Genomic DNA, 13,189 nt, shown 5'->3' with positions numbered 1-13,189 from the left:
AAGGTAAATCTTTATCTGTAAAAGGTGCCTCCCTCTCAGTACCAAGAAGAAGGGAGATGACCTTGTCCCTAGAAACTCTTAATGGGGAAGGCAAGAACTTAATTTGGTTGCTGTCTGGCAATCTCATGTAACTGATTTAGGGTGGTGGCTTCTAACCTTTCTAACCTTTACTTAATCCGATTTGATTCTTGTCTGAAAGTCATGGGATCACCCAATGACCAGACCCCACCGGCGCTGATGCCATTTTAACTTTTTTTCATATTCTTTCCTTTGTCTTGTAAAGAGATAACCCACATACCCATGCCTTATAAAATTAGCCCTAACCCTCAACTCGGGCAGCAGCAGGAGCTCTGACTGCCCGTGGGTCCTGTCCGCACGCACCAGCTCTGCCTGCCCATGGGTCCTGTCCCCATGCTACACTATTCTCTAAATAAAAGAGCACTACTGCCAGATCTTGAGAGTCCAAGAAATCTTTCTTTCGACTCCTCAGCTCACCGACCCCGCATCAAAACGAATATATATTTTTAAAACTAATCTTCGATTATTTTAAGTGCATATATGTACTAATTTAAATGATGATGTTATGTATAAAAAATTTATAAACTGTTAACTTTGAGGCCTTCAAAATACAACGTATTAGTATTTAATGATTAACAGAGTTTTTATGCTCCTTTTAGTAATTCTGGTTATATAATCTCTCAGTAAACCCTAACCATAGACTACTGAATCATCACAAAGTGGCCTAGTAGAAGATAGACACATATAAAATGAATACAATTGTGTACAGTGAATTCTTAACGTCCAACAATATGGGAAAGTAATCATTAGCATTCCTGTCATAGTCATTCTGGTCTAGTTTTCTTTTGAAGACTCCCTCTTTCCATATAGATAATGAAGGGCTTTGAATAAATATTAGGAAACCTAACTTTGGTCCGCAGGTTTACCACCCACTCACTATGCTTTTTCATATGTTGTTTGCAGTTCCTTTTTCTGGAGTGCCTTTCCCTTCTCTCTCCCTGCCCTAACGTTCACCTCCACACACACCCGGCTTTTCCCTCCTGGTTGTCAGAGACCTCCTTGAAGGTCATGCTCTGCTCAGGGTTTCCTCAGCCTCTTCCTGTGTTATAGAGCCTTTCACATTGGTTTGCAATGACTTTGTTTATTTACTTGTTTCCTTCTGCCAAACTGTAAGCTCTTGAGGACAGGAAGTGCTTTATTTGTTCACATATCCCCGATGCCCAGAACAGTTTTTAAATTTTTGTATCTAAAATAGTAGATATTTTAAAAATTAAGACCAGAGGTAGTCTTCTCAATAACGTATTGAGAATCAAAGCTTTGTATTGTTTAGATTATTCCAAACCACATTAATCTCGCCTTCTCTGAACTCCTACAGTATATTTAAGACTATACTGTTTCTCTAAGTTTGGATGAGTAAAAAAATGTTTAGTGTATGTTAATTAACCCCCTCTCCCAACTGGGCTTGAAGACAGGAGCCTAATCTTATACCTTTAAATACCCACTGTACCTAGCCTAATTTGGGACACATATTAGGAGCTTAATACATACTTTCCAGTTGACTAATTAGCTGAGTAGACATAAAAGTATATAATTATTCTGGAAAGTTTTCCACAAAGTGAAAAAATGGTCGTCCAACTGGCAAAATAAAGGCCCACAATGCCGATGAGTAATTGTCTGTGTCATGCTGGTGTTTCACCGACTTGCCACTTTCCTTTGGTTGTGGAAACCTGACCTCTGGTGATATTACACTTTTAACTCTTTATAATTATTATTAGCTTACTTTGGACAATGGCAAACTAACTACAGCCATTCTTTTTCCTTAGAAAATATTTTGTTTCTGAACTATAGATGGCGTAACTTTGTAATACTATATGCTGCTAAAGCATTCTTTCACTTAGAAATCTCATAGTGATTTTTTCAGAAATTTAGAATTGGAACATTAATTTTTGATCCCACTCGTGGATATTATACAACTTTAGGGCTAACTCAGAAAAGTAAGGGCATCGTTTTAGACCATGACACTTATTTGATTAATTATTTAGTGGGTCCAGATGGATATGCACAGGTTACCGGTTACGTCCTTTTGCATGTTTGATTTACGGTGAGCTGAATCTGTTCAGACAGGCGTCAGCCCCGTGCTGGTGAGGGACACGGAACTTCTGTTTCTTCTGAATACAGTTGTCTCAGTTGCCTAAGATGTGGGTGAAGAGGAAAGGGTAAGTGGTGTGAATAATGCAAAATGGTAGTCAAAACAATGTTCACACCGTGTTTACTTTCCTAGTATGGAGATCACTGAAATCTCCTTGGACTAGGTAAAATTAGAAAAACAAAAGCTAGCTTTTCCTCAGTCATTGCCTCATGCAGCCCTCATGATCCTGGGCAAGTAACGTAATCTCTTTAAAACTTAGTTAACTCAAGAAAATAGAAATAGCAGTGTCCAAACTCCCTACTTTAGAGTTTTTGTGAGACTCAGTGGATGTAACTGAGAGTTTTGAAAAGTTGAAAGAACTTGCAAGGAAATCCACTCTCTTTAAGAGAAATAAACCGCACTTGCACGGAGGAAGGAGCACGCAGAGGTCAAACCCCAGCTTCTTTGCTGAGTTTCAGCATCCATTGGGAGAGTTTGCTTTTCCAGTGCTTCAGCTACAAACGGGAGGTGGTCTGACCCCTGGCCTCACTCTTCACTCCTAGAACTTGCTGCCTGCATGAGAGGACGCATCCCTTCCCTGGATGATTCACAGCAAGGACGTCCAGTCCTTCAAGGCAGACACTGCCCCCACCCACAAGGTGAGGAGCCTCACCCTGTGATGTCAAAAGGAAAGCCATATCAGAATACACCCGAATAAGGGTGTGGTTTTGTTACAGTTATAATCACAAAAACAAGTCTTCTAAATACTTTATCTACATTATCTCTTTTAATCCTTATGAGGCTGACACTAGTATCCTGTTTTATGGCTGAAAAAGCTACATCTTCACATTAATGACTGCTTAAGGTCTCCCAGTTAGTAAGAGAGCCGGCTAGGAATCTAGTTCTGACTGCCGAGCCACAGTGCTATCCTGCTTCTTTATAAATACATCATTGTTATGTCCTATTTAGTAGTCTAAATATTGAGAGGAAAATGTTAAGGGCAAAGGTTTTAGGCAGAATTAGTTACCTTCCTCTCCACTTTTTTTACTGCTTCAAAACATCTAACAAAGCAACTGGCAGAGACTCTGAGGGCCTTTAAGGGAACCAGATAATGGCGTGCACAGTGTCGTTGACAAAGAAACTCAAGGCCTAGCTTTTGGCTGGCAGGAGAGGAGCCCAAACTCGCTCTTCTACCACGACCCCATGGTCGGCCACCTTCTCTTGCCTCCCCACCTTCCTGCCGATTGAGGCCTCAGGCCCCTCGGCAATGAGGGAGAATCGGCTAAATTCTTGGCCCTGGACCAGAGCATCTTCAGCGCCGGAGCACCTTTGGCCTGTCAGGGGGACCCAGCGCAGGACGCTGGGACTGCAGCACTGGGGGCAGCTGGAAAGTAAATCTTACAGGAAACCACAACTCTTCAAGCATTTGGAAAAATCACTCCCTGGACCTGTTTCTCCCAAAAGCACCTTTCTTTCTGTTTCCCTTAAAAACACACATCGACACAGCAAGTCTTGCTTAATTCATTACCTAAACATTTCCTGTGTTAAGCAGCACTTTTCAGGGACACTCATTACTGAGCAACTTTTGATGAGTCTCTGCTCTTCATTCATTGAAAATAAGACCTGAAAGGTAAAGGTGGTAGCTGACTGAGAGATTCAATAAATGTTTATGATTGCTTGTATAAGCTCTTCCTCCTTAAATGTGAAAATAAAGGAAAAGTGTAGAATTATATTGGTAATTGACTTTGGAGTGACTTTTTTCAGTTCCAGCTTCAAAATTAAATCTTCGACATTAAGTTTTGTTGATGTTAACATTTACATGAGGAGATAATGCTGTACAGAAGAATCAAGCTAATAGTCTTAGCAGGTAAATGGACCCAGGACTGAATCTCATCCCCTGCTTATTAGCGATGTGACTTTGGACATTGTTCCTTCTCTGTACCCTCAGTCTCCCCACCTGAGGTTAGGTGGAGGTCAAATGGAGATCAAGAGATGATCGGCCAGTCAGGACGCGGAGGCCGCCTACGCTTCCCCCTGGACTGCTGGCCTGATTTAAGTCTTTGATCTATGGCCACGGGACTCTCGAATGTCTCTAGGGCCTGGAGTGATACTGTTTGGAGCATTTTGTATGTTCTAGGAGCTATGCTGAGCATTTTATGTGGACTATCTTACATGATCATCACAATGACCCTCTAAGAAGGATGCTAATATGATTCCCATATTAAAGATGAAGAAACCAAGAGTTAAGATCCCCAAATTGCCTCTCTAAGAGGAAAAGTGGCTTTTCTACTGCTGAACCCCAAAGCCCCTCCTGAGGTTTTGCCTCTGAGACCTTTAATTTCCACCGTGTCAAAGCCCGGGGCTCGGCCTGCTCTGCCTGCTCTGGAAGGAGGCGGTGTCCATCCAATGGGGTGAGGAAAGGGACTGTGAAGGGGCCTGGAGCATCGCAGTCTCCCAGCTCCACCCTCCTTGCCACCCTTGAATACAACCATGTAGACGATTTTATAATTCTGTTTCACTGCTGACCTGTGGGGAAAGTGATAGAATAATAAAACTAACAAATGGGAATGTTGTAAGTGTCCTGGAATCTTAGAAATGTTTACACACGTAATTCTTGATTCATAAAGTCCTTCACTCTCTCTGAGATGGTAAGAGGGTATCTCTGGCACATGTGGCTCTTCCTTCCCCACCATTTCAATACTGCCAGCACTGTGATTCATTTTCCTTCCCAGAGTTTACACAGAGTAACAATAATCCACATGGCTCTTATAGGACAAAATAAAAGTAGCCTAGAGGATAAATAGGTAGTTACAGATATATGTATATATGGAGTTTTCAATTGCTGTATATAATCACCAAACAGATACTGAAAAGTAAATTTTCCTATTATTTTGTATTATGGGCAATTCCAATACCATGTACACCTTTAGAATTGAGCAGACAATGACTCAGGGCTGTGCCTCGCCTCAACTGTGAAGGCCTGGCCTGTGGTTATGGCCACTTACACTCAATAAAATGCCTGCAAATAACAATCAGTTGAGACTAAACATTCTCGTGAGCTGGAAGCTAACTTCTTGATAAGGTTCCACATTACGCAGTAACTGCCCTAGAACAGAGATCTGCAACCCCTTCTCCAGCAGAGAACATCACTGAGCAGCACAATGCAAGGAAAAAACCCTCACAGGCTTTGCTGGGTTTTTCTTTATACTTTTTTATTCAGGTCAGCTATATTTTCAAGAAGGTAAAGGAAGGTGTGAGATTGGGAATGAACAGTGCTGACAGGAGCGAGGTTAGAAAGGAAGTTATTTTTACGAAGGCTTGAATGGGAAGGGAAAAGTCAATTATGCACAGGGAATGGGAGCAGGGAGGCCAGGGGAAAGTGGTTAACTGGTGGAGGATTTAACTAGTTCCCCAGTCCCTCTCATTTCTTCATAAATATTCACAAGCCTTCATCACTCCCCTGCGGTGGCGGTCTCATTCATCTTCACCTCCCCCTCCATTCCTGGAGGAGGAACCTTCACTGAGGATTCAGAACATGGTGAGGAAGCGCCTACTGTGCACAGGACCGTCTGTTAGACGCAGTAGGGAGTTTGCAGACATGAGTGCTGACAGCTGCTCTCTGTTCGCTGAGACACTTTTAGAGCTGGGAGTTACGAGCTAGCAGGTTTTTGGTTTTAGTTCTTTTTTGGTCACCCATCCCTTTTTGTCCCAAAGTTTACTAAAGTATTGACCCACAAAACTAAAAAGCCTATCAGCAAAGCTACTTTTCCTTCAAATGATGTCTAGTGCATGCCATACCCTTCCCACGGCCACAGCATGCCCCACAGTGGTTTGCATCTACAATACGTGAGCCATTATCGTCACCCAGAAGCCTGCAGAAGCACATCGTTAGATTAGACAAATGGTGTCTTTCTCCAGGAGGTACATGCAGGTTATTCCTATTTGTGAAGAGCAAGAGATTGCAAATTTAAGGAATGTGGCTAAATCTATTCACTAGGTTGTTTTATTTCAGCGCCTTGAGCAGGTTTCAAGGTCTTCGAATTCATAGACCTTTAAGTAGAATATTAGCTAGAAATTTAGTCCTAATTCTAGCTTATGTCACAGAGGAGAGGGCTGTGTACTGTATTTGCCCTAATGAGGCAACAATGCTTTTCATGGCAAAAAAAAAAAAAAGGCATAACCAAGAATTTAATAAATACTTTTTAAATTAATGCTCACCAACACCAAACCCTCCCGCAATGATCTTCAATAACTATGCCTGGAGAGAATGAAGGCTTACATGTAGCGTCTTTTTAATGCCCTTCTCTTTAAAACGAGAGTGCCCCAAGGCTGTGACTCTGTCTTTCTTTACATGGATTATTTTTAAAAGAATGATCACTTTAACAATGAAGAGCAGAATGGGAGAGCCAGGGGCCTGGGACCCCGAATTTTATCTCTATTTTTGCTCCGATGGTATTTAGGAATATCTATTGCTGGAATTGCTGTGGGATATCTGTTAGCCCTCCATGCCTCCATTTCTTTAAAATGGGTATAACATTTTTAACACTTGATAACGCTTATGCTTTGAAATCTTAGGATGATGATTATGATTTTTTCCATTAAGTATCACTCACCTGGTAACAACACGAATAGAATTTGAGGATCAAACATGTTAAATAGAATCACTATCTTGATAATGTTAAAGGCAAGTTTCATATCCAGTCCGGGGTCTATCCATCCATACGCCGTCAAGTCTGCTGTACTCTCCTCTGGCCAGCCTTGCGCTATCCTGGCAATTAATGCTTCTTAACAGTCCAGAGCAAAATGCTACTATTGAAATAAATTGGACAAGAAAGATATCAGCTAGATATAACCCCAGTTTTAAATAGGACTATGCCTCAATAGTATTCTTTGTTTGTTTGTTTTTATTAGTAGATGTGATTTTTTAGAGCAGTTTTAGGTTTACAGAAAAATTAAGTAAAAAGTAGAGTTCCCATATACTACTTTTCAGCTCCCCCTGAATACACAGTTTCCCCTATTATTAACATCCTGCATTAATGTGATCCTATTCTTTTCATTCTATTATATTCAAACAATTGGAGACAGGTATTGTTTTGGCAATAAGGAAATAAGTATTCTGGTGATCTTAAGCCGTTTGATCTGTTAGCTATTGACAGAAATACTTTGGCACCATTTACACTCAGACAAAAATTATTTTATTTGGTAGGAATTCTCGTATTTAAGTAACTATTCAGTCAGTTGCGGGCACATTTTGCAACCAAACATAGTAAAAAAAGCACTAAACTTACAACATTAAACTATAGACTGAGGGTCTACTTCCAATTCAGTTGGGTTAGAAAAGCTAAAAGAAGTCTTTCAAGTTCAAAATTTCATTAATTTATTAATCCCTTGTTCCCAAAATGAGTGGGAGACTATCTGGGGTGACTCATAATTTTTTTTATTTAGATGGTTGTGTTTATATTTCAAGATGTATTAAAAAAAATCTCCTACCTCAAATCCATGATCTCACAAATATCATTGCTTAAGATGAGACTAAATTTTAAAAATTAGTCAATTTATGTCAAATTAAAGAAAACATTATGTATCTAACAGCACATGTGACATATACAATTAACTGTATATCATGACATATGATATGACAAAAACCAGAAGTAAAGGATAACTGAATGAAGTTTGGGAAACACTGGGTTAATTACTGTACTCATCCATTTAAGAGATTGTGCCAAACAGGGCTGTGTCCCAGAGCTCTTCTTTCTCATCTGTCCCTTCTAAATAATTTGGCTCAATCAATGAATAGACACCTTAGAATTTACACAGGGAAGACAGTGCAGTAATAAAAGTACTATATTAGAGGAGAATGCCCAGAGATTAGGGAGCATGGAGCAAGAGCAATTAAATCTAATTCCAACATACCTTCAATATTTCTGGAAATCAGACAAAGTCCACAGGACCAATTTGTGAATAAAGAGAAGGGCTGATTAAACCTATCTTAGAGTTTTTCAAGCTATAACAATTTTCTCTATTATATGGCATGTAACTTGGCATATTAACCGTGACTTTATCCCAGGGTTTGAGCTAATTCACAGTTCTTTCTTAAGTGAAAGGCTGCCGTGATCCAGCAGCAGGCTCCCGTTCCTTGTGGCACCGGCGGACAGGCCTTCTGTCTGGAGGAGAGGAGACATTTGACTCTTGTTTTTACATGAGGTTTCTTCCTTCACCTTAAGCATCCGAAGCTTATGGCTCTTTCTTTCATCTACATGTGGAACGTATAGGGCCAAAAAGAGTTATGCATCTTACTTATCTTCATAACCCACATACCTTTGCCCAATGCCTGAAACAAATACTCGTTGAACCAAAAACTTAGATAAGTTAATTATGAATAAACCATGATACAGTTCTGCAAAAGACACCCAAGATATCAGTTCTTTGAAATTTTTTCATCTGTCCCTTTTTCTGGATGTTCCATGTCATACTCGTCAAAGTCAGAAGGCAAAGAATTTGGAGCATGTCTCAGCTGCCAGCATGAGATAATATAGTGCTCTCACCTCAGCTCTTCTAGAGAGTAGACCCAAGGTGCCTCAGTGGAACGCTCACTTCTGTGGTGTGCAAAGCAGCCATTGACGATATCTGCTATTCCACACAGTGTCCTGTAGTCGAAGTTTCGTCTAACAACCTCCTCTTGAAGTTTGGATAGTCTTCCCTGATGAATGTTTCTGTTCTTTGCCAGAAAGTAAAATCTTTTTTTTGTCCCTAACTCTGGGAAAAATCAGTCCTCAATTATGGTAATTCGCTTATCTCAGGTACTTAGTAATATCTGTTGCCTCTGTTCCTTTCATAAGATGGTAATAGCTAATATTTAGGATCCTCTGTGGTAGGCCCATGACTAGCATGTAGGACTTTAACACTCACAACCACCCTCTGAGGTACTAGGATTATTCCCACTTGACATTTTAGGAAACCGTGGCCTGGAAAAGTGAGGTTCCCCATCCAAAGACCCCCAGTTTGTACTGAGCAAGCTGAGACAGGAGCTCAGGTAGGCTGATCCCAGAACCTGCTTGGTTAACCACTCTCCTGGGTTTTGTCCCTCATTCTTCTATTTTGCATCATGTTTTACAAATATACCTCTTTCAAACATTTTTTTCCTAAGGAGAAAGGTTATTGTTCCTATATTTGTAAATCAATTTTATGGTGAGTCCTTCTGTAAATGTTTGTTTGTTTGTTTGTTTGTTTCTTATTTGCTTTTTTTGAGAAAATTAGCCCTGAGCTAACATCTGCCACCAGTCCTCCTCTTTCTGCTGAGGAAGACTGGCCCTAAGCTAACATCCGTGCCCACCTTCCTCTGCTTTACATGTGGGATGCCTACCACAGTATGGCTTGACAAGCGGTGCGTAGGTCTGCACCCGGGATCCAAACTAGTGAATTCTGGACCGTCGAAGCGGAATGTGCAAACTTAACCACTGTGCCACTGGGCTTGCCCCTGTCCGTTTTTTTTTTTCCATGCTTTATATTACACCCAAAAAAATCCATTCCTCAAATGTATCTGACTTTCTATATGTATTTTTATGGAAAGGTTTGCTTGGCATCATGTGCCTTTACTTCAAGTTATAATACACACCCATCTGTCATTCTCTTCTCAATGTTCATAGAATAAGAGTATGTGATTTAAGGAGACACATTTCATGTCTTCCTCCCCAAATAATCATGCCCACAGCTGAGGCACCTTAGCAACTGAGGGAAAACTAATTGTGTGCTCCAGAGAAAATTTTTAAAGTAGAGGACTAAGGACACCCTAAATCCACCTCTTCTCCTGAGAGCCACTTGTGAGTCTGGGGAGCGAGTCCTTGGCAGGCAACTGGAGCTTTATCTGGCACCCCACCTCCCAGGGCTCAAATGACAGAGTCAATCCAACTTCTTAAATCTGCCTCTGTCAAATACTGGCACAGAGGGAATAGTTATGAATGTAGCCTCTGTCCCCCATCCTTTCTAGTTATCTACCAGTCCAGCCATGTGTGCGTCTGCACCGCAAGCATTTTAAATATGAACCGTCCTCTCCTCTACCTAAAGAGTTTATGGAAATGCGTATTATTGTAATTTATCTAGTATAAGTTAATAAGTACTGAAGCCTCAAAATTAATAGGTTTGTAAATGATACTATTGAGATAAATGAATAGGAATATGCCATCTTAGCTTATTTGCGTATGTGTATGTATGCATGCATGCAGGGATATATGTATTTTCTGTTGTAGAGAAAGGATAAACCAAATCTGAAACGGAGGTGGATAATTTTATACAATGCATAATCAGTTTCTGCATGCTCTTCTTTTTTTGTTGCAACCTCTGTTACTGCTTTCCATGACTTGGTATCTTGGATTGAATTTCTGCTCTTGCTATGTTTAGAATCTATTTTTAGCTTGGCCAACTGACTTACTGTGGAACCATGTGAGTGTCGCTATTTTGAAATATATAATAGTTGTCCCCATTTAAAGCCCTGTAGAAGGCCACTGTGGGCCTATCCCAGTCCACTGCGTGTTCCTGGATGTGAGAGAATGATTTTAAAAAAATAAACATTTACTGAGTGCCTGTATGTTGGACAATAGGCTGTGTGATTTCATATGTTTTCTCATTTAATATTCAAGAAAAATCCTGTGTTGTTAGAGACTTCTTGCCTTACCAAGCGCATTGTACCTCTACATATAATTATAAAGCTGTAAACTGAGTGGAATAAGTGTGGGTATTAATGCCAGTCAGTCCTGAGTTCAAATCCTATCTTTGCCTCTTGTTAGCTATATGAACTTGGGCAAATTACCTAAACTCTCCGAGTCGTAGCTTTCCCATTTGCCAAATGAGAACAATAATCCTTCCTTGCAGGTTGTTGTGAGGGAATATTGGGTTGGTATAGTATATCAGGCACTTCCACATTGTCTGGCTCAGAGCAGGAGCATAGTAAGAGGTAGTTATTGTTATTTTTATTATTCTGAATTTCTTCATGTTCTGGAGAAGGAAAGATCAAAGAGCTTGGAAGACACATGTTTCTTAAAGGATCACTATGCTGCTCCTGGAACTCCAACCCAGGCAGTTTCAATTGGAGAGGCTGGAGGGCACCGCAATAATCCAATGTGGTGTTGGAACAACCGCCAGCCCTTCCACTGGGGCCTTCTGCTCCTAGTCCTCAGACATCTGCTGGAACCTCATGAGCGAGTCCTGGTAATCGTTTAACAAAATATTAGCTTTAAGGGGGTGTGTCTTTGCTGACATGGTCTCAACACAGCTTATGCAGAAGCAGCAATTCATACACACACCTACAGGGGAAGTCTTTGGCTCTCACATCTACATCCAAGTGCCTCTGGGTTGAAACCACGTGGAGAAGTTTCAGATTCTCTGTAATGTGCTCTGGGAGACCAGCTGGATGCTTTCTGGATCAAGGGTCCGGTGGAGCTTTTCCAGGTAGTCTGAGGTTATACCTTGTGACTTTGAGTTTTCCCTGAATGCCAACAGAGATAACAGGTTTGGTTCACCTGTTCCTGCTCAAGTCACTCCTCAGTATGGTCTTCCCTACTGTCTGCTATTGGACTGTCCTGTTAGGAGACACTGGTATGGTCCCTTTAGTTGGAGGGCAGGAGTTGGAGACCTGGCCTGTCGAAGTTGGTGAGGAAGGAGGCAAGGTGTCTTACATTTACTGTGTAGCCACTATTGTGTCAGGAACTTCACAGTGGAGATAATAGCATTGCACTAGGATAATTAGGGGGGAGATTCCCCCCCAACTATGTTTGCTTAGCATGAAATCTCATATGTAGTTTAAAAGTAAACTGTTTTAAATGACTATTACAAGAAACAAATCATTTTCTTCTGGCTGTGGGAACAAAGTGGAAACAACGATGAGTCATCTCGCACAGAATGTCCACTGATGAGGCAGATCTTCTCCCACACAGCAAACTTCCGAGAAGTGTTTCCAGAGTGTCATTTTGTAGCCTGGTTCTGGTGCTTTGCAGGTTGTGACGGACCTTCTCAGTCAGTTCGTCTCCTCAGGTGTTTCCTCGCTCCACCAGGGCGAGGGCACTGGCTTTCGTTTTTCTGGCATTTCCCCGATCACCAACACAAGTCTCTGGCATAGTGTCTGCTCCACAGCAGTTGCTGGGCAGACGAAAATTTCAATGATGCAGTCTAACACCTCAGGAATAAATATTATCTAAACAAGTATTTTGCCTGAAATTTTACAAACTAAAGAACTCTCTTTTTGTTTCATAAAAGGAAATGATCTAAGTAATCCTTGGAGATGGTCAATATTTTTAATCTCTCTCTCGTGCACAATCTTATTTGAAAAACTCTTGTATTATTTGCCTTAAACAGACAGGATTTATGTAAATTGTTGGTTGTTCTTATGATACAATTTTGTCAGCAAAGATCAAATATATAGGGCCGGCCCGGTGGTGCATCCGTTAAGTCGGCACGCTCCGCTTTGGCCACCCAGGGTTCGCCGGTCCCGATCCTGGGTGCGGACCTACGCACCGCTCGTCAAGTCATGCTGTGGCAGGCATCGCACATATAAAGTAGAGGAAGATGGGCACGGATGTTAGCTCAGGGCCAGTCTTCCTCAGCAAGAAGAGGAGGATTGGCCGCAGATGTTAGCTCAGGGCTAACCTTCCTCAAAAAAAAAAAAAAAAAAAAATCAAATATACAACCACAAAAAAGTTTTACATATAAAAGTTATACAGTTACCAAAAATATTTTGAAAAAATGGATTTTGATATTTTAACATCTCAATCACGCTTACTATCCTGTTCATTATATTTTAAAAGTGTAAATTTTTAAAAAATGTTTAAAAATTAAATGTTCTCAGTGAAGTTTTTGCAATGGATCAGGCATCTTTGTAAAAACAATTTATTGTTCATTTGAATGCCCTGCAGGCAAAGTTTAGAGATTGTTGTAAAGTAAATCTATTTTAATAGGGTTCATTTAACTAGTTTAACTCACATACATTATCAGACTTGACTAGGACTTTTCAGGGAATTTAGTTTGTCTTCTTTGTTATCAAAGCTTTGAGAT

At 40.7% G+C, this 13,189-nt stretch overlaps 1 protein-coding gene across 1 annotated transcript in view; it reads right to left on the bottom strand.

Moving 5' to 3' along the window:
- The window catches only part of LOC139042547 (uncharacterized), a 32,391-nt gene that overhangs the window by 18,179 nt on the left and 1,023 nt on the right, over nucleotides 1-13,189 (bottom strand). Inside the window, exons 2-4 of the mRNA XM_070501438.1 lie at nucleotides 10,575-10,678; nucleotides 3,329-3,530; nucleotides 2,697-2,820 (exon numbers count right to left, since the gene is read on the bottom strand). Of these exons, the coding sequence (XP_070357539.1) occupies nucleotides 2,697-2,820; nucleotides 3,329-3,530; nucleotides 10,575-10,678 (430 nt within the window). The remainder of the gene's footprint in view (nucleotides 1-2,696; nucleotides 2,821-3,328; nucleotides 3,531-10,574; nucleotides 10,679-13,189) is intronic.

Source organism: Equus asinus, chromosome 30, assembly GCF_041296235.1.
Source record: "Equus asinus isolate D_3611 breed Donkey chromosome 30, EquAss-T2T_v2, whole genome shotgun sequence".
NCBI lineage: Eukaryota > Metazoa > Chordata > Mammalia > Perissodactyla > Equidae > Equus > Equus asinus.
The sequence above is the reverse complement of the archived record's forward strand: the minus strand, read 5'-3'. Positions and strand labels throughout refer to the sequence as shown.